The sequence below is a fragment of the Panthera tigris genome, chromosome A1, assembly GCF_018350195.1.
Source record: "Panthera tigris isolate Pti1 chromosome A1, P.tigris_Pti1_mat1.1, whole genome shotgun sequence".
In the NCBI taxonomy this organism is placed as follows: Eukaryota; Metazoa; Chordata; class Mammalia; order Carnivora; family Felidae; genus Panthera; species Panthera tigris.
Window position 1 is genome coordinate 211,222,562 of NC_056660.1, and position 27,025 is coordinate 211,249,586.

The 27,025-nt window shown below is 40.0% G+C and overlaps 1 protein-coding gene across 1 annotated transcript in view; it reads left to right on the forward strand.

Moving 5' to 3' along the window:
- The window catches only part of LOC102959469 (A disintegrin and metalloproteinase with thrombospondin motifs 12), a 301,054-nt gene that overhangs the window by 171,882 nt on the left and 102,147 nt on the right, over positions 1–27,025 (forward strand). The window contains exons 6-11 of the mRNA XM_042956966.1: positions 3,910–4,034; positions 8,029–8,178; positions 16,596–16,739; positions 17,319–17,463; positions 22,379–22,471; positions 23,896–24,041. Of these exons, the coding sequence (XP_042812900.1) occupies positions 3,910–4,034; positions 8,029–8,178; positions 16,596–16,739; positions 17,319–17,463; positions 22,379–22,471; positions 23,896–24,041 (803 nt within the window). The remainder of the gene's footprint in view (positions 1–3,909; positions 4,035–8,028; positions 8,179–16,595; positions 16,740–17,318; positions 17,464–22,378; positions 22,472–23,895; positions 24,042–27,025) is intronic.

The following is a 27,025-nucleotide window of genomic DNA, read 5'->3' on the forward strand; positions in this document are numbered from 1 at the left end:
GAGTTTATGCTTCAACATCTGGAAAATGACTCTACTTTCCCCACGATGAAGATGTGTCCTTGCTGACACTGAATTTGGCTCGGGGAGAGTAGAGGTTTGTAAACATTCACTTTTCCTTAAACAGACATTCACAGATTAGTATGTAAGTCTTCCAAAGTGGTGAGTCCAACCAACATATAAAAGGGCAATAATGAAGCAAAAATTGAGCTTTTCCAATCTGGTGGTATCCCACTTTGAGCTGTGTGCCCCCACCAGGGATTTTGTGAGCTGAAGAATATTCTGAGATGGCCTCCCTCTGCTACTGTCTGTGTGGTCACCTTAACCCTAATAAGTTCTTATATTCATGGCTACTTAAACAGGGAACTTAATTAAACCTTTGCGTAGGTGCGTGAAGTATGCGGGGTGTGGGTGTGTGAGTGTGTGGGCTCTTCCTACCCACCGTAACCCATCTCAAAGAGTACAGCTTCCCTTTCACTCAAAGCTATGGGATTGCACATACGACTAACTAGTAAGTAGCCCACATATAATCATACTGAAAAGTGCATTGTAAGATTTTCTGTTGCAACCCTCAAGCCTTTATTCAGACCGGTTATCATTTTTAAGATATTTTAAAAATATTTTTGTTTTGAAATAATTATAGAGTCACATACAGTTGGAAGAAATAGCACAGAGAAATCCTTTATATCCTTCACTCACCTTCTCCCAGTGACAACATCTTGCATAACTCTAGTATAATATCATAACCAAGAAATGAATACAAACCCTTACCTTATTCAGATTTCATCAGTTTTATAAGAACTGATTTGTGTGTGTAAGTGTGTGTGTGTGTGTGTGTGCATTTACGTCTATGCAGTTTTAACACATGTAAATTTATGTGACTACTATCACAATACAGAATAGTTTCATTACAAGGACAACTCGTGCCATGCTTTTGGACCTGCCTTCCACCTACCAACCTAACCCCTGGAAAGCACTAGCTTGTTCTCTATCTCTATAATTGTGTCATTTGTAAGATAAATATATTGCAATATATTTGTAATAAAAATATATAAATGTAATCACAGAGTACATAACCTCTTGAGATTGGATTTTTTTCATTCAAGGTATTTCCCTCAAGAATACATCCAAATTGTATGCATTCAAGTGTTTGTTCTATTTCAGTGCTGGGTAGCGTTCCACGGTATTTACCAGTTTGTTTAATCATTCACTCATTGAGGGATATTTGGGTTCCAGTTTTTTGCTAGTATGAATGAAGTTCTATAAACATTCTCCTACAGGATCTTGTGTGAACACAAGTCTTCCATTTCTCTGGGATAAATGTCCAGGGATGCAATTGCTGGGTCAGGGGGTGGTTGCATGTTTGTTTGTTTGTTTTAAAGAAACTATCCACCTGTTTTCTGTAGTGGCTATAGCATCTTGCCCTCTTACCAGCAGTATTACCTGCGGCCAACTTCCCCACATCCTCCCCATTGATTGGGCGCTGCCACTGTCTTTAATTGTATCTGTTCTGATAGGCCTGTAGTAACATTTCATTGTGGTTTTAGGTAACAATTCTCTGCTGGCGAATGAGGTTGAACATCTTTTCATGTGCTTTTTTGTCATCTGTACATCCTCTTCAGTGAAATGAGATTTCATGTTTGTTTTCTGTCGTTATTTTTTACTGTTGAGTTTTGAGAGATCTTCATGTATTCTTTGTACAGGTCCTTTGTCTAATAAATATTTCCTTCCATTCTGTAGTTCATCTTTTCATTCCCTTCAAAGCTATCTCTCACAGCAAAAGGTTTTAATTTTGGTGAGGTCCAGTTTTTCAGTTTTCCCTTTTATGTATGATGTCCTTAGTGTCAAATCTATGAACTCCTTGCCTAGCCCCAGGTCTCCAAGATGTTCTCCTATGATTTTTTTTCGAAAAGTTGTATAGTTTTACATTTTACATTTCAGTCTGTGATCCATCTGAGTCAGTATTTGTATAAAGTGTGAAATTTACATTGAGCCTCTGCTCTTTGATCAGCATGTTGTGATTTTCAGGACACAGATCTTGCATATGTTTTGTTAGACTTATGCCTAAGTAGTTCTTTTCCTTTGGAATAATTCTAAATGGTCTTTTTTTTTTTTTTTAAATTAATGAGCATTCTCTCAGAGACCTCCTCCCACACACAAAACAATAAAAGCCCATAACCAAACAAAGAAATGAAGGGTTGAAAACAGACCTCAAGGCAATCAAATTGTAGTTGATGCTTTGTTTGATAATCTACCTTCCTGTGTGAAGGAGCTGTCTTCTAATGAGGCTGGCCACCCACTGGAACCATGCTTCACCCAGGAGCCCTCGTTCTTGGGGTCTTTGATTCAGTATCTGACTCAAATCACCTTCAGCTCGTTTTTCACTTCTCTGAGGTTCAATTCCCTCTTGTAAATGAAAATAACAATGCTTTCTTTAGAAATAATGCCGAGAAGATGCAATTAAATGAAATGAAAGAATATATGTGAAAGTATCTGGCACAAAGATCACATAATGATCAAGAAATATTTCCTCTCTTTTCTTTCCTTCCTCTCTCCCTTTTTATTTACTTCTCTTTTCTTTCTCGTGACTTCCATTCTCTTTCCTTCCATTCCTGCTTTATGCCCCCTTGCCAATTCCCTGTGGTGGGTGTAAGCCTTGGTTCTGGTAGGGTTGACTAGGTAGGGTTGACTAGATGAATAGGAGGCTGACCCCTGTACCCAGCTAGGCCCCCATAATTCCTCCTCCCTTTCCACCATACATGATTCTGCTGGATGACAGAACAGTGAGGATTAGTAAATTAAGAAGTCTGTTTCTTCTATTTAAATTCATAATGCTAAGCAATTCCATGGGTTTTCATGTCTGATGATGAGCCACCTTTCTGCATTTTCATGAAAGGCAGGTGGTCTGTGGTGGTTAATTAGCATGTGTGTGTGTGGAGGGGGTGGGTGGGCACCTGGAAGTGCCTTTAACAGGCAACTGAAGCCTCTCAGGCCTTGTTTGCTTTGGGTGTGGCCTTAGCAAAATGCAGAGTAGTGGAGAAGCAAGTTCATAGTTTGAGGTAGAGATTGTCTTGAACTTCTTGGACTGAGGCCAGAGTGATAGACTCAGGTTAGAGTAGATCAATGGAAGTAGTCATTCTCCAGGTAGAATCCACCCTGTAGGAGGGCCAGCTTGATATAGAGACCCCAAAGAAATGGGGCAAAGGAAAAGGAACATCTCCTTTAGAAATTCAAATAAAGATGATTATCTATCCCCCTCCATTTGACAAGTGTTCAGCCAGTTAATTTGGAACAAGCCCTCTCTTCCCATCCTGGGTCGTAACAATGGCCCAAATAGATTACTCAGCAGCCCTTGAAATTGCAGGCTGGGGCATCCAATGCAGCAACCTAATTGTTGTCAGACAGCTAATGATTCCAACTGGTTAGAAGCCTAGAGAGATTATGTCATCCTCTGCCCTTCATCTGCAGATGTGAGACCAAAATGGAAACCCAGGTTGTAGGAGTTCTCATGCAAGGAAGAAGCTTTTTGTTGAAAATCATTTTCTGTTGTTGCATTAGAAGTAAAAATGCTCTTTGGAATCGTAGTGGCTTAGGAAGCAGAGTGCTGCTAAAGATGTGACTTCAAACAGCTCTTGGTCTTGGCTAATGCAGTTTTAATTTTTCTTCAAGGGCTACTTGTTCCAGTGATAATTTCTGTCCTGCACTTCTGCCCTTCAGATTCTTTTGATAAAAGTCATGAGGGTGATGGTATTTAGAGCAGGGAGTAAGTTGGCCTCTGCCAGATTCCTGCCTAACAGATATCTGAGGTGCCCACCCAGAGCTTGTCACACTTGGTTGCTTCTGAGAGCTTCTGTGATGAGTCCTGAGCACAGCAAACTCACCCATGCCAATCTCTTCCTCTTCTTTCTCTAGCAAGGATTGAAAATAGTTCACCATGCAGAGAAGACACTGTCCAGCTTCTGTAAGTGGCAGAAGAGCATCAATCCCAAGAGTGACCTTAACCCTGCCCATCATGACGTGGCCGTCCTCCTCACCAGGTACCCCAGGGACTACAGGAAGCCAGGGGCTGTGAAGCAGGGGGGCTGGCAGGTGAAAGAGTTGTCCCCTATTCAAACCCATGAGAGTCTCCTACTCTTTGCCACTTTTGATAATTTTTAAAGGCAGCATCTACAATCTAGACAACTGCTGATGTCCATACCAGTGAGGGGGCAATTATTAAACGTGTGTGACAAAACTCTCCGTGTTAATAAACTGTTGGCAAAAATCTGTTGGCAAAATGCAGGCCTTTTTCATATCCCAGTGATGATTTCATCTTTAAAATTGGCTTTTTCATGCAGCTCTATAAGCTCAGGAAGATTGTTTACAGAACCTTGTTAAAGACTCCTGTAACTTTTAAGCCTGGGCTTTCCAATCCTTTATTTTCTTCTTAAAATTTTTACTCCAGTTTAGAAACATGCAACCTTCTCTACAGAAATCAGTCCTCCTTGTAACCCATCCCTGACTGATGGTGAGGACAGAATATGGGCGGCCAGCCCTTCCCTGAATACACAGAGCAGTTTGCTTACACTTTTCTCCCTTTATTCTCATGAAGATACTATTTTGTTCTGATGACAGACAGACCCTGTGGTGCTAATAAAAACCATCAACCTTCCAAGACTCATAGCTGTGAAAGGCTAATGAACTTTTCTGATCAACCCAGGCTCTTGGAGGCTATGTTTGCTCACTGATTCAATAAATACTTATTGAACACCTGCCAAGCATCAGACATTATTTTATTTTATCTTATTTTATTTTATCTTATTTTATTTTAATTTTGAGAGAGAGGGAGAGAGAGAGAGGGAGAAAGAAGGAGGGACAGAGAGAAAGGGAGAGAGAATCCAAAGCAGGCTGCATACCATCAGCACAGAGCCCGACACGGGGCTCAAACCCATGAACCATGAGATCATAACCTCAGCTGAAATCAAGAGCCAGACACTTAACCAACAACTGAGCCACCCAGGCACCTCCAGACATTATTTTAAATGAAGTCTTTCATTAACGGGGGAGTTAAATTCTCATGGGGAACTCCTGTGCAGTTTCGGAGACATCAGGAAATCCAGGGATGTGTAAATAGAAGAGTCTGCTCATCCTGGTTTGTCAGCCACAGAGAACTCATGCACTGGAAGGCCCTGTGTGTGTGTGTGTGTGTGCACGCGTGTGTTCTCCCCAGGGAGGGCAGGCTGCCCCTGAACATTTTGGTCCCTTTGGTATCCCGATGCATGGGGTGCCCGCAAAGAATGATAACCAACTTTCACTCCGACTATCAGAGTCATTCTTTTGAATGAAAGTATCAAAACTTCAGTTGAATGCAGTTTTCAAAAGAAGTTTGTGGAATAAACCTATTACATTAGATTCATATTAGGGTCTGTGACATCGGTAGCTCTGCTGGGAGGCAGATTAGTGTGGGTGTGGAACGAAAGCACTGGGGCCCTGGCCGGGGTGGGGGGCAAGGGGTGGGGGAGCAACACACAGGCAGGGAACACTGAGGACCTGGGCAAGAAGCCAGGGGAAGACTTCAGTCCAGGCAGGACCTAGCTGTAGGGAAGAACCCTGGATTCAGGACCACTGTTAGAAACTGTGTCAACTTCCTCTCTTTCCTTGCCCTGAAAGCAGATATCATTTCTTCTCTCATTCACATGAGGAAATGAGTGAATTAATGATAGCTGGCGTTTGTGGAGTGTCTGATGTAGCACTGTGCTACATCTATTAGAACAATCATTATTCCATTTAATCTACACAACAAGTCTGGTAGTTGAACTACCATCAATTATTCCCATTTTATACATGGGGAAACTGAGGCGTGGTTATGTCACTTGCCTCAAATCTCATTTCTATTAACAAGTACAGCTGAGACTTAAATCCAGGTAGTTTGACCCTAATAGTTGTACTCTTAACTATTACCCATAAGAATATGAAGGATCTGTTCTCTTATGATTTTTTTTTCTTATTATGACAATTTTTCTTCCTTCAAACAAGGGCCTGGTTTCAGTATATGATGAACCTCACCAACTCCTGAAGAGTGGAGAGTATTTCAAATGCTAAAGCAGGATTTCTTATCCTCAGCATCTTGAGTTGGGTAATTCTTTTGTTGTGCAGGGCTGTCTGTGTGCTGAGGTATATTTAACAGCACCTCTTGCCTGTATCCATGAGATGCCAGTAGACCCTCCTACAAGTTGTGACAACCCAAACTGTCTCTAAGAGTGGGTGGGGAGCAAAATCAACCCCTGTTGGGAACCTCTGGTTTGAAAAACAGGCAGGACCAGGGACGGAGGTATGTGACTTGCCTATGGATGACTGTGCTGAGATTCATTCAACAGGGTTCTCTGCAGAGTTGCATTCAGTAGAAGGTGGATTTGGCTTAAACATACCACATGAAGCAAGGCTAGTAACTGCATACCAAGGCATGTTTTCTCTTATACAATACCCAGTGCATGGTGAAGGTAGAGCTAATCTGCTTTGGGGAGCAGAAGCTCCTTGTCTGCAAGACTCATGTTTCTATAATTCTTTTATTACCCCCCCCTTTTTCCTCTTTAGTGCTAGATACTTAGTAGGCAGTTAGTAAACAATTATGTAATGGACCTAACACCTGCCCCATCTGAATGAGAAAGCAGGTGAATTAGCAGTAGACACCAATCTTTTCCCAGCAGCTCCAAGCAGGTCTAGACTTTTAAAAAAATGAAATAGTAACAAGTACATTTTGCAGCAGGGGTGGAAACGTTGGTTGGTTGGTTCTCCCACAGACACAGAAATTATTTAGAATGATTGGGCTGTCTGATCCAATCTAGCTCTCCAACACAAATCTACCCAAAAACTATTGCCGTTAGAGTGGGTATCATGTCAGTTGGCATGCCGTGACATGGGCTGCCACTCTCTTCTATCCCCTTGTCCCAGCCATTGCCTCCTGGAGAACGGAGGACTCGCAGGGGTTTTCAGAGCCTGGATCTTTTCCATGGCCCAGTGGAAACATCAAACAGATCATTAGTTGCCAGAAATGGTACCCACACAAACCTGATGAGTTGAAGGTCTGCAGCTAACAAGCTCAGAACCTTCTTGGCATTTATGCTAGTTATTCTTGGCAAAGAGCTCTTTCTGAATTGAAGAAAACGAGACCAAACCAAGTTAACTCTTGTCAATGACTGAAATAATCCCCACAAAGGTATGGAAGCATATTTTTACATTTAAAAACCATAACCAGTATTTTTTGAGATCCTAAGAGTCTTTATTTGTATGTGCATTCCCTCCAATGTCCCATGTAGTTAGGGTAGTGGGGCTGGAGAGCCAACTGATTTGATCTCTAGATGGATTGATGAGATCAGTTGCCTTTTTCATGAATAAGCAAAAGTTCTCAGATGCATTTTGAGCACAGACCCCAGAAAGACCAAAAGGGGTTTCATATGTGAAAGCGCTCAACCACTGTTGGTCATCCTTTATTTAAAAGTTCAAATAATCTTCAATTTTCAATCAAATCCTTCTCTTTTTGGCCAAACAATATAATTTGGCATCCTGAGATTAAGGGCAAAAGCAACTCAAAATAAAACCTTTGTCATGGAGTGACTGAATGGCTCAGGTAAGCATCCAACTTGATTTCTGCTCAGGTCATGATCTTGTGGTTCTTGAGATTGAGCCCCATGTCAGGCTTCAAGCTGATAGCATGGAACCTACTTGGGATTCTCTCTCTCTCCCTGTCTCTCTCTGCCCTTCCCCTGCTCATGCTTGCTTGAGCTTTCTCTCTCTCTCTCTCTTTCTGAAAAATAAATAAACATTAAAAATTGTCATATTTTCCCACATTTTTAGGTGTTAGTGAGAGTCAGTAATTAGAGGTGAAATCATAATAATCTTATGAATTGTGAATTGCTCCCTATGGAGTTTTAAAAATAATTTAACCATACTTTCCAGACCATATTGAATGTGAACTAATACCCAGATTTTTTCCAGGAGGATTTTTTCAGATGTTTCTTTGGGAGCCTATGCATCTCTATTCTCTGCTTTCAGAAAAGACATCTGTGCTAGTGTCAATCGCCCCTGTGAGACTTTGGGTCTGTCCCACCTGTCAGGAATGTGCCAGCCTCACCGGAGCTGTAACATCAATGAAGACTCTGGACTCCCTCTGGCTTTCACAATTGCCCATGAGCTCGGACACAGGTAAAGGGCCAAGGAAACTGAGATCCCCTTGCCATGTTCATGCACCATGTCAGTAGAGGGAAGGGCAAGCACCTTAAATGGGGCATTAGGAGTCGAGTTACACTGTGTCTTGAGACTCACCCTCCTAAACCTCTGCTTCCTCCTCTGTAAAGTGGGGATAATCACACACTTCAAAGATTTCAGCGTCTTTTCTTCCCTGACCACTTGTACCTACTACACCACAGAATCAAAGAGGCTACTACAATTTTCTGAATTAGAAAGGGTTGAACACAGACAAGGACATAAGCTTTAACTTACTTGATTAATTCGGGAGTAACAATCCTTGTTTAGTTTTTATAAAATGCTGAGGTATTAATATCACTGACAAGTCACAAACATTAACATTTTTGCACCCTTTATGTCTCCCATTTTGGGTTGTGTTGTTGATTCCTTTTGATAACCTTATGAAATAGATACCATTGTTAACCCCATTTTACTTATATGTATTGAAGGAACACATTGAATAAAGCAGAAATTTAAAACTGCTATACGATGGAGAAGACCATTAAGCAAACATCAGTTAACAGGAGGTGCAAGTTGTGCTCTGGTTGCTGATGGCTACTTCTGATCACAGAGGTGAAGACAAAGTTGGGGCAGCCATTGTTGTTGCACCTCTCCACATTGTTGCAAGCTCCCCTTAAACTGGAGTGACTGCCAGAGGATTTAAGAGGCCAGCACCATTTTCTCTCCCTCTTTTTATTTCTCCTTTTTCCCTTTTGAGAGCTAGACAATAAAGAATAGGACTTTCAAAAATAATTACATACATGGGGAAAATTAGAAAGTGATCACATGTGCCCAGATAAAGACTCTGAAAAGACCTGCGAAGACCTTAAATTTTTACCTCAGGGTGATCCTTGACACAGACACAGACTACAATAATAATAATAGTAATAATAATAACAACAACAACAATAATAAAAACAGAAAACCCTACAGAAGAGGAAGAATCTGATTTCCAGAGTTACCACATTAACAGATTCAAATGTCCATTTTTCTACCCAAAAAATCATAAAACATACAAAGAACCAGGAAAGTATGATCTCAAAGGAAAAAAAATAAATCAACAGAAACTGTTCCTGAGGGCAAATTTGTTAGACAAAGATTTTGAAACAACTGCCTTAAAGATGCTCAAAGAACTAAAGAAGATGTGGAGAAGATAAAGGAAATGATATGTGAACAAAATAACAATATCAATAAAGATATAGAAGATCTAACAAGAAACCAAGATGAAATTTTTGAGCTAAAAAGTACAATCACTCTAATAAAAAAATTAACTGGAGGGATTCATTGGCAGATATAAGCAGACAAAATAAGAACCAATGAACTTGAAGACAGGACAAAGTAAATGCTGAAGTCTGAGGAACAGAAAGAAAAAGGAGTATGGTTTTAGCCAGTGCACTAAGACAAGAAAAAAAACATACAGATTAGGAAGATATAAAACTAGCTCTATTTGCAGATAATATAATTGTATATGTACAAAACCCCAAAGAATCTATGCAAACACACAAACTAGAATAAGCTCACAGGATACAACATAAACATACAGAATCACTCACATTTTTATATACAGACAATGAACGAGTGAACACTGAAATTAAAAACGTGGTACCTTTCACAATCACTCAGAAGTATGAAATATTTGTATAAAATTATTATAAACATTTAAATCTTACAAAACATGTACAGGACTCATATGCTGAAAACTACACAACACTGTGGAAAGAAATAGAGATCTCCTAATAGATGGAGAAACCTATTATGGTCATGAATTGGAAGACTCAACATAGTAAAGATGAAATTCTTCTGAAATAAATATATAGGTTTAATGATATTTCTATGAGAATTTCATCACGATTCTTTTTTATTTTTTTTTTAACGTTTATTCATTTTTGAGACAGAGAGAGACAGAGCATGAATGGGGGAAGGTCAGAGAGAGGGAGACACAGAATCTGAAACAGGCTCCAGGCTCTGAGCTGTCAGCACAGAGCCTGACGCGGGGCTCGAACTCACGGACCGCGAGCTCATGACCTGAGCTGAAGTCGGCCGCTTAACCGACTGAGCCACCCAGGCACCCCTCATCACGATTCTTTTTGAGATATAGAAAAAAATAATCTAAAATGTATATGGAAAGGCAGAGGAACTAGAATAAGTTTTCAAAACAATTTGAAAAAGAATAATAAAATGAGAAGAATCAGGCTACAAGATTTCAAAATTTATTATACAGCTTCAGTAATCAAGATTGTGTGTGGGGTGCCTGGGTGGCTCAGTCAGTTGAGTGTCTGACTCTTGGTTTCAGCTCAGGTCATGATCCCAGGGTTGTGAGATCAAGCCCCGTGTTGGTTTTTAATATATAAAAAGAGTCTCTACTTAAGTCTCACACCATATGCAAAAATGATCTTGAAGTAGAACACAAACTTAAATGTAAAATGTAAAACTAAAAAACTTTTAGGACATAAATAGGAAATTTTAAGTATCTAGGGCTAGGCAAAGAGTTTCTAAACTTGGCATCAAATGCACAATCGATAAAAGGAAACATTTAAAACTTGGACTCATCAAAATTAAAACTTTTGACTCTTTTAAGAGGATGAAAATACAAGCCACAGCCCAAGAGAAAATGTTTGCAAGCCCTATGTAGTGGCTTAAATAGTGTTCCCCTTCACAAATTCAAGGCTTCTATGAACTTCACAATGTAACCTGTTTTGGAAATAGGATCTTTGCAGATGTTATTAGTTAATAATTTTGAAACTAAATCACCCTAGATTTAGGTTGGGCCCTAAACCCAATGACTGGAGAGGGGGATTTGGACACAGATCAAAGAGAAGACCATGTAAAGATGGAGGCAGAAGTTAGAGTCGTACTGCCACAAGTCAGGAAGCCTGCAGCCACCAGAAGCTGGAAGGGGCAAGCAGAAATTCTCCCCTGGAGACTTTGAAGGGTTCAGAGTGCTGCTGACACCTTGATTTCAGACTTCCGTCCTCCAGGACTGTGAGAGAATAAGTTTATGTTATTTTAAGCCACTAAGCTCACAATAATTTTTATGACCTACCTAGGTAATGAATACTCCATATGTCCAGTAGAACTAAGCATCTAAAATATATAAGCAACTGTCAAAACTCAAATAGTAGGGCGCCTGGGTGCCTCAGTCGGTTGAGGATCCAACTCTTGATTTCAGTTCAGGTCATGATCCCACAGTTCCTGAGTTTGAATCCCCTGCTTGGGATTCTCTCTCCCTCTCTCTCTGACCCTCCCCTGCTCATACTCTTGCTGTTTCTCAAACTCAATAAATAAATGTAAACAAAACAAAAACCTCAATAGTAAAAAAACCCAAACAGTACAATTAAAAAATGGGCAAAAAGGAGAAATTCCACCAGAAAAGACATACAAATGGCAGATAAGCACTTGAAACTATATTCAACATCATTAGCTACCAGGGAAATGCAAATTGAAATCGCAATGAGATGTCACACAACAATCAGAATGACTAAAAAAATAGTGGTGACCCCAAATGCTGGCAAGGTTGCAGAGGGATCGGATCATTCAGACATTGCTGGTGAGAAAGTAAAATGGTCCAGGCACTGTAGAGAGTAGTTTGTCGGTTTTTTAAGCTATAAACCTACAACTACCGTATGATCCAGCAGTTGTACTCCTGAGATTTGTCCTGGAGAAAGGAAGATTTATGTTCACACAAAAACCTTTACGTGAATGCTTATAGAAGCTTAATCTTAATAGCCCCAAACTAGAAACAATCCAAGGGTGGTGTCAACCCAACAGGGTGAATGGTTACATAAACTGGGATGGACACATATTATGGAATACTAGTTAGCAATAAAATGAAAGATACCCCATTGTTTCTTGGAAACATGTTTTTTTCACTGTTTCATTGATACATACAGTGACCTGATAAATCTTCAAACAGTTATGCTCTGTGAAAAAAAAGCCAGTCCCAAAAGGTTACATGCTGTATGTGATTGAAATGTCAAAATTGTAGAAATGGAGAACATATATATGGCTGCCAGGGTTTAAGGATGGAATGGGAGAGGGAAGGAAGTGGGTGTGGCTATAACTGCAACATGAGGGATCCATGTGGTGATGATAATATTCTGTGTCTGGACAGTCTCAGCATCAATACCCCAACTGTGCTACTGGATTATAGTTTTGTAATGTGTTACCATTGGGGGGAAGGTGAGTGATGGATACAGGGGACCGCTTTGTTTATTTCTTAAAACTGCAACTGAACCTGCAATAATCTCAAAATAAAAAGTTTAATTTAAAAAAAAAGGCATCAGGACATATACAGATAACCTAAATAAAGACTTTTTTTATTTAATCTTTTTTTTATTTGAGTATAGTTGACACACAATGTTACATTAGTTTCAGGTGTACAACATAGTGATTCAGCTGCTCTATAGGTTATGCTATGCTCACCACAAGTGTAGTATATCTGTCAACATACAACCCTGTTACGGTATCATTGACTGTATTCCCTGTGTTGTGCCTTTTATTCCCATGACTTAATTAATTCCATAACTGGAAGCCTGTATGCCCCACTCCCCTTCACCCATTTTTACCTGTATCGCTCACCCTCCATACTCCTGCCCTCTGGCAACCACCAGTTTGTTCTCTGTTTTTACACGTCTGATTCTGCTTTTTGTTTGTTTATTCATTTGTGTTTTAGATTCCACATATGAATGAGATCATATGGTATTTTTCTTTTTCAGTCTGAGTTATTTCACTTAGCATAATACCCTCTAGGTCCATCCATGTTGTTGCAAATGGCAAGATTTCATCCTTTAATGACTAATATTCCATTGTGTGTGTGTGTATATATATATATATATATATATATATATATACACACACACACCACATCTTCTTCATCCATTCATCTATCGATGGACACTTAGGTTGCTTCCATATCCTGGCTATTGTAAATAATGCTGTAGTGAACATAGAAGTATGTATCTTTTTGAATTAGTGTTTTCAATTTCTTTGGATAAATACCTAGTAGTGGAATTACTGGATCACATGGTATTTCTCTTTTTAATTGTTTGATGAACTTCCATACTGTTTTCCACAGTGGCTGTACCAATTTACATTCCCACCAACAGTGCATAAGGGTTCCTTTTTCTCTACATTCTTACCAGTGGTGAGAATCTTATCTTTTTGATTCTAGACATTCTGACCAGAGTTAAGTGATATCTCATTGTGCTTTTGATTTGTTTTAAAACAGCATCTTTTAAATGCCCCCCCCCCAAAACAAGTTTAGAGTCACTGATAAAAAAGAGAAAGTTGAAGGAACACATAAGCTTGAGTTTGAGTGATAGAAAAATACTTGAGCAAAACAAAACCAAATGAAAGAAGACTTTAAGGGCTTCCTAAGAAACTTTTGCTCATAGTAAAAGATACTTCTGGGGTATTTAGTTCTTTCTTTAGCTATATAGTCCTAATTGTGGACCAAACTGAGAAACACTGGGCAGATTAATGAAATGGCTGCAGCATTCCAAGAATGAACAAAACAAAACTGATAAACCAGTATCCCAAAAAGACACTCAAAGATTAATAACAAAGATAACCCATTGTTTCTTGGAAACATGTTTGTTTCATTACTGATTATGTGTGATGCAAAATAGAAAGTAAAGTTAACTAACTTGTGCTATGGCCTTATGTGAATAATTTCACTTTTATTTTGAGAGAAAACTTATTGAAAATCCATTCCTGAAGACCCTGGATTATATCAGCCATTTATACCTGAAGTCTCTCACCACCTTTATCAGACTCCTTATGTTAAGTGCCCAACAATGAATGTACAATCCCCAGAGGAAATTGAAAAACTTATTTGAGACCTAGCATCCTTCACTTTTAAGAAATGAAAATATAACAATATAGATGAACACTTAAAAGGCAACATTCACCCAGTATATCTCCCCCGCTTCTAGATCATGATATATTTCATTACAGACCTTTGCATGTTAAATATGTGAAATTGGTATTCCCTAAATGGGTTTTAAAAGCTCACAATCATATTTTTGAGGTTTTTGTTCTCTGCTATTACTTCTCCACCATAAAATGAATAATAAATCACAGGAATGAAAGGCAGCACATAAGTAATAGAATCAATGATATTGTAATAGCGTTGTATCAGGACAGCTGATGGTATAGCTACACTTGTGAACACAGCGTAAATATAAACCTGTCAAATGACTACGTTGGATACTTGAAACTAATGTCATGTTGTGTTAACTATACTTAAAAAATGAATAATAAAAGGCAAGGAATGGATCTTTTCCATCAAAGGATACCCCGAAACCCAGGTAATGAATTAATTGCTATTTCACATCTGTAATTTGGCAAACTCATGTAACAGGAGTTGAAACTGAAGCATGAGGTAAAGCAGGCCAATCCAACAGCCCAGGAAGTTGTTTGAGCCTGTAGACGGCTCTGTCCTCCAAATTGCTCTTCAGTGTCCATCCCATCTGCTAGAAAGTAACTTCCTGGATGCAAACCTTCCATCCCTATGACCCCATGTGCTTTCCTTGGCCTTCACTTCTCATTGACCCTCTGTTCCCATGTGGCAGGAGCATTCCACCCATTTAGACCTAGTAGACACAGCCCAGAGGGACATTTTCAGTAGCACTGCTTTTATCTCATAAGATGGGGGAAGAGAGGGGTGATGAAGCTGGAGGGGGGAAATCCTAATGCATTAGAAACTTTAGATGGAACAAAATGAGCTTCGGGGGAACTGATATATTATGAGTGTAGGTGTGAATCGCCCCTGTGTATAAGATCCAGCAATATGTCTTCTTGTATTAGAATATCCAGTGCTGGAAAAACCATGATTCATGCATATTTTTGAACCATGCTTGCAGTTTAGGGTTCTTACTAATTATTCCGCAGGTGAACTTGTGGAGTACTTCACGAGCTAGATAAGAATGGATTTGCAACAGCATAGGGAAGACCTGCTTGGGAAGAAAGCTTTCATTGAATCGCATTCTTTGTGGCTGGGTGATAAGAGTTTTGCAGATTAATTCTCTGAGTCCTTTGTGAATTTTGTATTCATGTGGAATGTGATCGGAGTCTGTAAGTAAGTTGATAACATCATAATGCATTAAGCAAAATACAAGAAATCTCTAAAGCCCCCAGAGACTATTTTCTGTAAGAGTCACTAATGTTGATCAGGAGATTTTAGTAAAGTTGCATATGACCTTCCCTGTCAGATGGGCTGAATTTCACTCGCCGAGTAAAAGGTCCTACTTTCCCCTGTTCAGATTTGGAGAGTTGAGCCAACATCTCTGGGTTGCAAGTATGCCTGTTGTAAGCAGATCCCAGTGGACAGAGTTCTTGTGGGGACCTCTGATGGCATATTGGGCTGATCCTGAGGACTCAACTTATAAACGGACTTCTGAGTCTGCTTCCAACCCAGGCACCCCTGCCATGCCGGACAAGCTCTTCTGGGTCATTCAGGGCTGCTTCACCTGGTCAGCCCTGGCAGTGGGAGGACCAGGGAGCAGGCTGAGCAAGGCCTGGGTAAGAACACTACAACAGCAGGGCGAGCTGCAGACCTACTCTTGCCACTAACTAGCTGTGGGACTTTCGAAAAGTCTCATACTCTGAGCTTCCTCATCTAGAAAAGGGAAATAAGCTAGACAAGGATAAAAGCAACAATAAGGGATTCCTGTCATTCACAGAGCCCTTATTATATGCCAGGCACTTGCCAAGTGGTTTTCAGACTCATCCATTCAGATCTGACCCTAGCACAGTGAAGACCTCTGCACTTTCCAGGAGAGGAAACTGAAGCTGAACCCGTTTCAGTAACTCCCAGATCACGAAGTGACAGAACTGGAATGCGAGTCCAGATCATCTGTCTTCAAAAACCCTGCTCTAATCACTGGGCTGTGAAGTCTCCCAGATGTCTCAGATACTGGAGAACTCCCATGACAAGACTCGAAAGAAATCCAGTCACTCACAGCTTGTGGCCTTTGACAAAGTCTCCCATAAGCTTACCCTTTCATGCTCTTCCTCAAATGATGATGAAAAGGGAGGATGAAGGTTTGGGGGTTTTGAGCTGTGGTTACTAAAGCAGGAGGCAGAAGATTGCTGAAGGCAGGGTTTACCCTCCTGACTTCAGACTCCTAGAAAGCCAAACTGGGAGCTTCTAGCCAAAGAGAAGTTTTGGAATTGGCTGCATGGTTCCCATGGTTGCATATTTGAGGCCAAGACGTGCTCAAAATATCCCTCTCCACCTTCACAGTCCCACTTGGTAAACACATGCATTCTGTACAAAAGTGGCTCTCGGTGGGTTATTTTCACCTTGGAGAAACTGTGGTTTTCTATTTCATGCCAGTCTCCTTAATGTTCTTGTGCTTTGTGCCCTCCTGCAGCTTCGGCATCCAGCATGACGGGAAGGAAAATGACTGTGAGCCCGTGGGCAGGCACCCATACATCATGTCCCGCCAGCTCCAGTACAATCCCACCCCACTGACGTGGTCCAAGTGCAGCAAGGAGTATATCACCCGCTTCCTGGAGTAAGTGACAGCGCCTTTCAGGACAGCTGCACTTGGGTCTCCTTAAACTGGAAGTCAGTCTGAGTTTTTTGCCTGGGCCCTGGAAAAGTCTCAGTGCCTCTCACAGGTCATAGTATCAGGTGGCATCAGAAGGGGTGGATTTCACTTCTGCTTTCTGACCCTGAGATGTAGGTGGGTCCTGCCTTCCAGCCACAGCCAGGTGAACATCCTATCCCCTTGCTTGCTTCTGCTCACGGTGACTCTTTATGATCTGAGTGTGTGTTAAGTCCCTGCAAACTGGCCGGCACAACTAGGACTTATGTTATAAGTGATCATGGAAATCCCTCTGATGATTTACTACTGTTCTACTGCTTGTTTTTCCTGGCCCATACCTGAAGTAATCGTGTGGGGTGTGATTTGCAGTTCCTTTTAGGCCATTCCCATCTTGGGCCTAGAGGGTTCTGTGCCTTGTGGAAATAAAGCTGTCTTGAAGGACAAAGAGTAAACTACAGGGATGGAAGTTTCTGTTGAATGAAAGACTAAAGACGAAGGAGATCATAAGCAACTGTTCTCATTTCTGTTAACTTGTTTTCATTTTAGTCGAGGCTGGGGGTTCTGTCTCGATGACATGCCCCAGAAGAAAGGCTTGAAGTCCAAGGTCATTGCTCCTGGAGTGATCTATGATGTTCATCATCAATGCCAGCTGCAGTATGGCCCCAATGCCACCTTCTGCCAGGAAGTAGAAGTAAGTGTTGGGTATCTTTGTGCATCTGGTGGCTATGCATGGAGTTTAAGGGCTCTAGCATGCTGAAGGAAGGGCCAGGGAACTATTTGGTAATCTGAAGAGCCAGACACAGAAATGGAAACCTTCTGTTCATGGCAAAGTGTTTGTAAGGCAGAAGGTGTGAAGTTGGGGGTCATTTACATTCCTTGACCCAGCCTCCTTGGTATTCTATGGAGATAGCAATCCTGTGCAAGTGGGTGGTGGTGAAGAAAATTTTGTAGTGATTTTCAGGAATCACGGCGATTCTACACCTGAAGACTCTGTAGCAACCTAAAGTTGCTCCCTTTCCTGAATTTCCCATCTGGTGTAGAGAAACCCCAGATGCCAAGTAGGAATTAGATTCATCCCAATTCATTCATCTCCTTTATTTTTATTATCCATCTAGTAAATCAAGCCCTGACATTTAACCTCCTAAAGAGTTTGTGGCTTTGTCCTGTCGTCTTCATTCCCACTGTACTGTTTTGATTCAGTCTCTCATCTTCTCTCCTTGCAACTGTAATTACCTCCTACCCAGTCTGTCCTCCATTCAAATTGTTGCTCAGGTTATTTCAAAAAAACATGGAACTAACCATGGCTCTGCTCCACTGTTAGGGATCATTGACCATGGGATAAAGCCCCAGCTCCTATGTGTGGCATTCCTTTGTGATCTGAACCTTACCTATTCTCTGAGTGCATCCCTTGTCATGTGAAGTTACCAGTGTTAACACATAGACATGGGCAAGGCAAGACGCATTCAACCGTCCCCAGATTCTGTGCTGTTAGTGAATAAAAGGTAAAAAATAAGCCCTCAAAAATTAATGGAATAAATTCTCTCTCACGTTAAGGAGCTTGTGCTCTGGTGGAGGAAGCAAACAAAACAATTTCAATACAATGAGATAACACAAAAAGAGACATGTAAAAAGACCTTTGAAGAGGAAGTAAATAACTGTGCTTAAACAGAATGGGCAAGACTCAATAGAGAAGGGAAAGTTGGGACAGAAATCCCTCACGCCTCACTCCTAAATGGTTACCAAGTTATGCCAATTCTACTTCCTAAATATCTCTAAAAAAAATCCATCTATTCCTAGGTGGCTGAAGTAGGTCTTTGATGGGTCTCCTTTCCTGGAGTTGAACTACCTCCCTCAACTCTAATCCATCTCCCCAAATACAGCCAAAATGACCTTTATAAATGGAAGTTGGATTGTGTTCCTCTCAATAAAATATTTCAGTCTCCCCATTTCCTACAATAAAGTTTAAATTCTCTAAAATGGCTTCAAAGGGGCCTCAGGAATCATCCTATCTCTTGTTCTTTGGCCTTATCTCTTACAATATTGTTTTGATTCTCTATTCTCTAACCTAGAATTCCAGTTGCATGTATGTTGGTCTTAATCACTAATCTTCCATATCTTGGGATCCTGCCTTCATATTTTTTGTCTCTGCAGTTTGTGTGATTTCTTTTTCTTTTGACTCACGAGTTCTCTCTTCAGACACATCTACTTCTCTTTTTAACCTTTCTATTGAAATTTTAATTTCATTGATGGTATTTTTTTTTTTACTTGTGACAGTCTGTTGGTTATTTTTCTAAGTTTTCTCTAACTGTTATAGTTTCTTGTTTCTAATTCAGGCTTTCAATATGATCTTTTGTTTTTTAATCATATTTGAGACATTTATTTTGCAGTTCATGTTGGATAATTCCAATGTCCAGAGTCTACGTGGGTCTATTTTTCCTATTTGGGATTTCTTCTATGTCTTGCTTATTATAGATTATTTCCTTTTCTTGATTTTTGTTTTATTGTGAGTTCTTGGTTGTGAAACTTCATATCAGGTTATTCCTTAAGGCTCATATTCTTCCAGAGAGGATTTGGGATTAGTTAAAATAAATTATCGGTTGGATGTTATGCAACTACATGGGTCGTGGTTACAAAATCTCAGGGGTAACATTTACTATTTCTTCTAGAGTTAGGGTCAAAACAGACAAATTTTTCGGCTGTGTCCCCAGGTTTCTTTTAGTTCATCCTTTCACGCAAGAGCTAGTCCTTTGGGGTTATGGTCTTTCTGAGGTCTCCAGTCCAACTTCCCATGCTACACAGGCCCAGGTCATTGTCACCAGTACTCAGGTGACCATTAAAATTATAATCTAAGTGCCAGGTTTGTATCTCTAGATGCTCAACATTTCTGCTACATGTTTAGCCTCTGAGGATATCTCTTACTTTCTTGCCAACTCAGGAATGCATTTAAAATATTTAAAATATTTTATCCACAATTTTATATGTTTTACAAAGGTAAGGAGTTTTCAGGGTATCCTGTGGTTTACTAGAAACAGACCACTCTGGCTATCTCTGGTCAGTTACTGTTTTATACTCTGTGTTTATTCATATACCAAACAATCTCATTCCCTGAAAGTGCTGTGCGTTCTCTACCACCTCCAGAGCTCTGGTTCCTGTGCACCACCCCTCCTATTCATCCTTTAGGTATCAGCTTAAATATCATTTCACATTTTATTCTGTATTTTCTTGAACAAAGACTTTGTTAGACTATATTGTAGTTGCTTAAAAATATTTTTTTTAATGTTTATTTATTTTTGAGAGAGAGACAGAGTATGAATGGGGGAAGGGCAGAGAGCGAGGGAGATAGTGAATCGGAAGCAGCTCTCAGCTCTGAGCTGTCAGGTTAGAGCTCCACATGGGGTTCAAACACAGGAACCATGAGATCATGACCTGAGCCAAAGTCAGGCGCTTAACCAACTGAGCCACCCAGGCACCCCTGTAGCTGCTTTCTAGTTGTCTGTACCCTCCCCTACTTTATGTAAGCTCTCTGAGGGAGCTTTCATTCCTCACATTTAGCAGGGCCTAGGACATAGATAAATGGATAATAGAGTGAAGGCTTGAGATAAATGAATGAAGACTTCAGATCCCTGCATATTGCAGCCAAGATAACCTAATCCTTTTAAATTAAAAAAAAAAAAAAAAAAAAAAAAAAACACCTAAAATACCAGAGAATACAGCTTCATCCTCTTTTATTATAACTTTTTTTTTTTATCTTGAAAGCTTGCAACTCAAAAATAGTTAGAAAAATAGTACAGGGAGTTCTTGGGTACTCTTTACCCAGCACATCATTTTTTATGAATGCATAATGAACTTATAAGAAAGCTTTAAAAAAAATCCTCAGGGAGAAAAAACTAAAAGGGAATGATAAGCACACTGAGGCTGATGCAGAGAAAAATCAAAGGGCCTTGATTTTAACATCCATTGGCAACAGATGATGACGTCTTCACATGGAGCAGAGCAGGGAGCTGGAACTGAGACCCCTCCTGAAGCTGGGGGCCTGGAGGAGCTATGCCTCAATGAGACAGGGGGCTAGAAGAAACCACCGCCAGCAAAGGTAGATGGCAGAGAAGCTTCTCTTATCTCAGCTTGCGTTTTGAGGGGGGAGTGATGCTGGTGGATAACCATCTCACTAGAAAATACTTTACCATAGGCCAGCCTCATACGGATTCAGAGTTCAAATGTATACTTTTGTGTGGCTGGAGAACCCCCATGCCAAAAAAATATAAGATAAACATATTTCTGATCTCAAAAAACTATGGGATGCCTGGTAGAAGCAAAGATTAAAAACCTGCCCTGGAGAAACCAATGCTCAGCTAAAGATGCACAAAAATCCAATAGATAAAGCTTCTGATTAGATGAATTCACCAGCTTCTAATTCAAAATTTAAAACCATCTATAGCTAAGTGGGGGAGAGATCATAAACCCTCAAGAACTATGGTTAAGTATTTCAGGTAAGGATAATAAAATTAATACGTAAAGAAGAACTACATATGAGAAAAGGAAAAATACACTATAAGATAATTGTAAGGTAGACATGAAAAATAATTACAACTTCTAGAAATGAAAAATATGATCATTGATTTTAAATTCCGTGTTTGGGTTAAACAGCAGATTTGGAAATTAGAGCTGAAAAAACTACTTCCCATGTCACTTAAGTATTTTCAGAGCTGTGTGATGGAGAAGCTAGTCTTTTCCTGATAGAAATCCAGACTTTCTCAGCTTTCATATGTAAGAAAATTGAGAGTTAAAAAATATAAAAGTGAAGTTAAGACACAAAGGACAGAATGGGAAGGCTCATCACTGACAAGAGTTCCAGAAGGAGAGAATAGTGGTAATTAAGGAAAGGCAAAGTTTAGAGAGAGAACGATTGAGAATGTTCTAAAATTGTTAAAAAAAAATACTTGAAATCTTATTTTAAAACACAGTGACTCTAGAGCAAAATTAAGTAGATGGAATTATGGATGACCAGTGGATAGAAGAAAGGCTAAAAGTTGGATAGGAGCAGTAGAGCCATTTCTGATGGCATGTAAGAATCTTTCAACCTTCCCTTCTTCCTCCTCCAGGAGGAGACTCATTTCACTCCCTGGAGGATAAAACAAGCTGGCTACTCTGAGTAATAAGTAAATAAGCTTAGGTTTGTAGGTGGAATAGTTTCCATTGCTTTCAGTGAGCAGGCTCAAGTTATAACCACCAGCTGTTTGTTATCAGATTCCTTCATTCATAGTTTGCGCTGGCCTTTCATGGCCAATGTCACCAGTTACTCTGCCTGAGGTCAGTGAGACTGTGTCACCCCTATAGAAATTAGTCTCAACTCTTAGGAAATGTGTTTTATCTCCTGTTTTCTTATCACTTAGTAGACCCTACCAGTGTTTGTGAATGATGACAAAATCCGAATTAAGTTTGAATTGAGAGTTCTCGAATGATCACTTTTTATCACTCTTCCTCACTAACAACAGTAGCACTATTTTAAGTTTGTGGGTGACTTGAGTGTATAGTTCACCATCATTGCAGAAATGCTTTTGTGCAAGTTTTGAAAATGCAAAAAGTACAGTTTCACATTTGTTTTCCAGAATGTCTGCCAGACTCTGTGGTGCTCAGTGAAAGGCTTTTGTCGCTCTAAGCTGGACGCTGCTGCAGATGGGACACGATGTGGTGAGAAGAAGGTGATTGGCAGACTGAGGAAGGAAGGTGGGAGGGTGGTGGGTTCTTGGGAGGAGTAGGGAGAGGGCCCTGGAGAGCAGCTGTCTGGGTGAATGGAGGTCACACAGTCAGACTAGCCAGAGGAAAGGATCTTATTTCCATGATGTCTTTTGAGCCTTCACTGGAGACGATGGAGGAGAGAGGGCTGAGACCCAGTTCTACACTTCACTTGCAAAACATCCATCCCAAATTTCCCTGATGAACTTCGGTGGAATTTGTGGTCAATAACATCTGCTGAGCTTATGATCAGCCTTCATTTGGAATCCGCTCCCCCCCCCCCCACCATTTTAAAATTGAGAAGGCAAGCCAGTGGCTTCTTCCTTCCAAAGATGCTGGATTTGGGCCACTGGTTTTCTTCATTTTCATCATCTCATTTGACTGCATTTCTTGGAGTTCTTCCCATTTAACTAAGCAGGAAAGCCAGACACCCAAGAATTCAGATGCTAGAAATCTTTCAGACTGCTTGAGAACAGGGTAATATGTGCTGCTCACCAAAATCAGTTGTGTTTGTTGTGAGCCCAAGATTTAGGCATTTACTGGGTATCTTTATGCAGCTTGAGTGGCATCAGACCCATCACTGAAATTATAGAACTTGGTCACAACACACAGTGACCAGAAATAATGAGGAAAAGGGGGCAGCAGATAAAATATGCCCAAATCATCTAACAACCAAATCGCATTTTCTTTTGTTTCTTTTTTGTATGTTCACCTTCCTAAACTGATAGTTGTTGAAGGATTGCCTTGAAGAGAGAGGACGGAATTTTTTCTGAGCCACTTGAAATGCTAGAACTGGAAATAATCGAGTTACAGGAAAGCAAAAATTGTTCTTGATATTAGAAAGCACTTCAACTAGTGTCTTTGTTTTTGTTTTTGACAATGAGTGGATTTTTGCAAGAGTATGAGTTCTCTGCTGTGAACACTAAATACCCATAGAGGACATGGAGAAGTGTTAACCACAGTGTCAGTCTGCAAAATGTTTGTTTATGGTCTGTAACAAGATAAGGGACTTGCAGCAGAAGGTCAATCAATTACATTACAAAGCAACTGTGTTCCTAAGCATACTGAGCTGCTTTTCATAACAAGACTTTCTCAGTGAAGGAGGAGGTGTGTGGACTTACATTCTGGCATGCACTTTGAGTAACATTGAGTAGCATTGGCTAGCTACAATAGGACACCGTAAAGTTCCATTCAATTTCTGACATTCTCTGATTCAAAAACTCAAGATTCTTGGGGAAATTTTTTGTGAGCTCTTTGTTCTCCATATGATGTGTGACCACAGGAAGCCTGCTTGCTCAGGGAGAACTGGGTTTCGACTTCTGGGGTTCTTGGCTCAGCTCGCAATGGGAACCTTTGTGATGTATGCCTGTCCTGTCTCTTCCCTTTTTAGTGGTGTATGGCTGGCAAATGTATCACAGTAGGGAAGAAACCAGAGAGCATTGCTGGAGGCTGGGGCCGCTGGTCACCCTGGTCCCACTGTTCTAGGACCTGTGGGGCTGGAGCCCAGAGTGCAGAGAGGCTCTGCAACAACCCTGAGTAAGTCTAACCAAAAATATTTCCCTTCCTTCCGGGAGTGCTGAGACCAATCTTGGATAGCATGATGTCAGTGACCCCCAAGACTCTTAAGGGAAATAAAATGGGTTCCTAAAGACAAAAGGGAACCAGAAGATTCTTAGAGAGTGGAAGAAAACTGGTTCTGTTTTGTTTTATTTTGGTGAGACACTGGGTTCTTACTAGCACTTGGATAAGTAAGCTGATTCCATCATTTGGAGAAATAAGCACATTTTCAAAAGTATCATCTATGTGAAAGGTCCTAGGAGATTATGCAATTAAATCCTTCTAGATAACATCACTCTATCTCTGAGAGATTACTTATACTCAATTTTGCTAATAAGATTGTAGCTCTTTTCCAATCATAATGAATGCTTAATTTTATAAAAATAATTTTCTTCCCTTAAGTAACTAATAAAATAGTACATTTTTTAAGATAATTATTTTTAATGTTTTAGATAAGGATTTTATAACCATAGACTTCCATATTAGCCTGTTAAAGGCTCCATAGAAGTTATTTCACAAAGCAGCTTTCAATTTTTTTTTAATTTTTTTTTTTTTCAACGTTTTTTAATTTATTTTTGGGACAGAGAGAGACATAGCATGAACGGGGGAGGGGCAGAGAGAGAGGGAGACACAGAATCGGAAACAGGCTCCAGGCTCCGAGCCATCAGCCCAGAGCCTGACGCGGGGCTCGAACTCACGGACCGTGAGATCGTGACCTGGCTGAAGTCGGACGCTCAACCGACTGCGCCACCCAGGCGCCCCTCAATTTTTTAATTAAAGTGCTTAACCCTTTCAAATTTTAAATTTGTATAATGATACTATATATGAATTACATTTAAATTCCCTTGTTTTCCAAACATATATTACATTCTTAACTTCATTATTTCTTGGTATACTAGTTCCCAAGTAAATTTTTTAAAAATTTTTTTTAATGTTTATTCATTTTTGAGAGACAGAGACAGAGTGCGAGTGGGAGTGGGGCAGAGAGAGAGGGAGACACAGAATCCGAAGCAGGTTCCAGGCTCTGAGCTGTCAGCACAGGGCCCGACATGGGGCTCAAACTCACAAACTGTTAGATCATGACCCGAGCCAAAGTCGGACGCTTAACCGACTGAGTCACCCAGGCGCCCCCCAAGTAAAATTTTTAAGAAGTGTACATATGATGCCTCTGGTAAGTAAAAAATATATTAAACTTCTTTTGCCTAGAATTTCATTCTGTATTGAAGGGTAAGAGTCACACTTTTTAAAAGACTAATTATAAATGTGATTACAGTGTCCTCATTATCTCAGTTCCAAATATTACTTGTCCTTTTTTATTAGTAATTATATTACTGTATGTATATATGCATAAATTTAATAAATATATGTAACAAATTTCTCCTAAGGATTAAGTTAATAAAGACATTAATGCAATACCTACTACATTAAACTGTCAGTAAATGGTATATATTATAGTAGTTATTATGATATCTTTATTGTTTACCACACATAAAAGTATATATTTGAGGAACTTGGATAAAATTTTTCTTAAATCTTACTCTTTGATAAAAGTTGCTTTTATTTAAATTTTTTAAGTTTATTTATTTATTTTAAGAGAGAGTGTGTGGGAAGGACAGAGAGAGAGGGAGAGAAAGAGAATCCCAAACAGGCTATACATAGTCAGTGAGGAGCCCAATATGGGTCTCAAACTCACAAACCATGAGACCCTGACCTGAGCCAAAATCAAGAGTCGGACTCTCAACTGACTGAGTCATCCAGGTACCCTGAAGTTGCTTTTGTTTAAATGCAAATTTCTGTGACTTCAAAAAATCAAAACCAGGAATGGAGTACTTTATTTTTACAGAAAATCTTCATTGTGATTTCCATTGTAAAGATGAGGAAATGCAGGCAATTTGCTCTGGGACCTATTTTCAGTGCTCTGTTTTCAGCAACCACTCATCTGTAGCCTCTTGGTTGGATGGTTGGTGATCTGTGGTTGTCAGAAAGGGACATCTTTGTTGAGGGACTATAGGATGAATCTCTAACTTGGCTTAATGGGGAAAATGGCTCTAACCCCCATCTTAGAGACCATAATTTGTCATAGAGTCTCCTCAGGTGAGTGACCATGTTTGATCTCAGTAGCTGGTTTGCTTAAGTTTATTGAAAACAATGACAATGGAAACATGGTCACAGATTCAGGTCAGAGCATGACTAGTGGACATTGAGACTGGATCCTTGATGTTGGTCAGATACCTAGTGAGAAGACAGCTGGGTTTGTAAAAGGCTCTTAGTGATGTTTGTTGGATGGTACGAACTGGAGAGGTGCTAAGTCATAGAGTATCACTCCATCATCATGAATAGAAAACCAATCTAATATCATGGACAATTCTTAGAACCTTCAACATGGAGTCAATGATTATGAACTGCCTTGGTCAAAGCTCTTTTATGTTCAAGGAACAGAAGTCTACCCAAACCACATTAAGAAAGGAGGGGAAGGAGGTATAGAAAACCTCATGGTTGTTCAAGAAGAACTTCATGAGAAGTACAACTGCAACCAGAAATGAACCAGATGCCAAGGCTTGAGGTTTCTGTCCCCCTAGATTGCATGGTCAGGCAATATAACACAGTGGATGAGGGCTCAGGCTGTGGATTAAGGCAGATGAGGGTTTAAATCTTGGCTCTCCCACTATCAGTTGGGCACTTTAGGCAGATGTCCTACTTTCCTGTGCCTTTAGAATGTGATTTCATCTAGGCTGCTCACTTGGCATGCTTTCTGCCATTGCTTTGAGAAGCCACTTCCATGCATTCTTTAAGAACATTATCCAAGACAATTCTTCCATGAATTCTTTCCAATCAGTCTTATTTCCACTGTTCTCGCCCTTCTTTAAACTCTCGTGGTATTTACAGTCAGGGATACATAATTGCTCTTAAATTTTATCTCATTTATTATATAGATGATATTTTTTTTCTCCTCAGCAAGATTA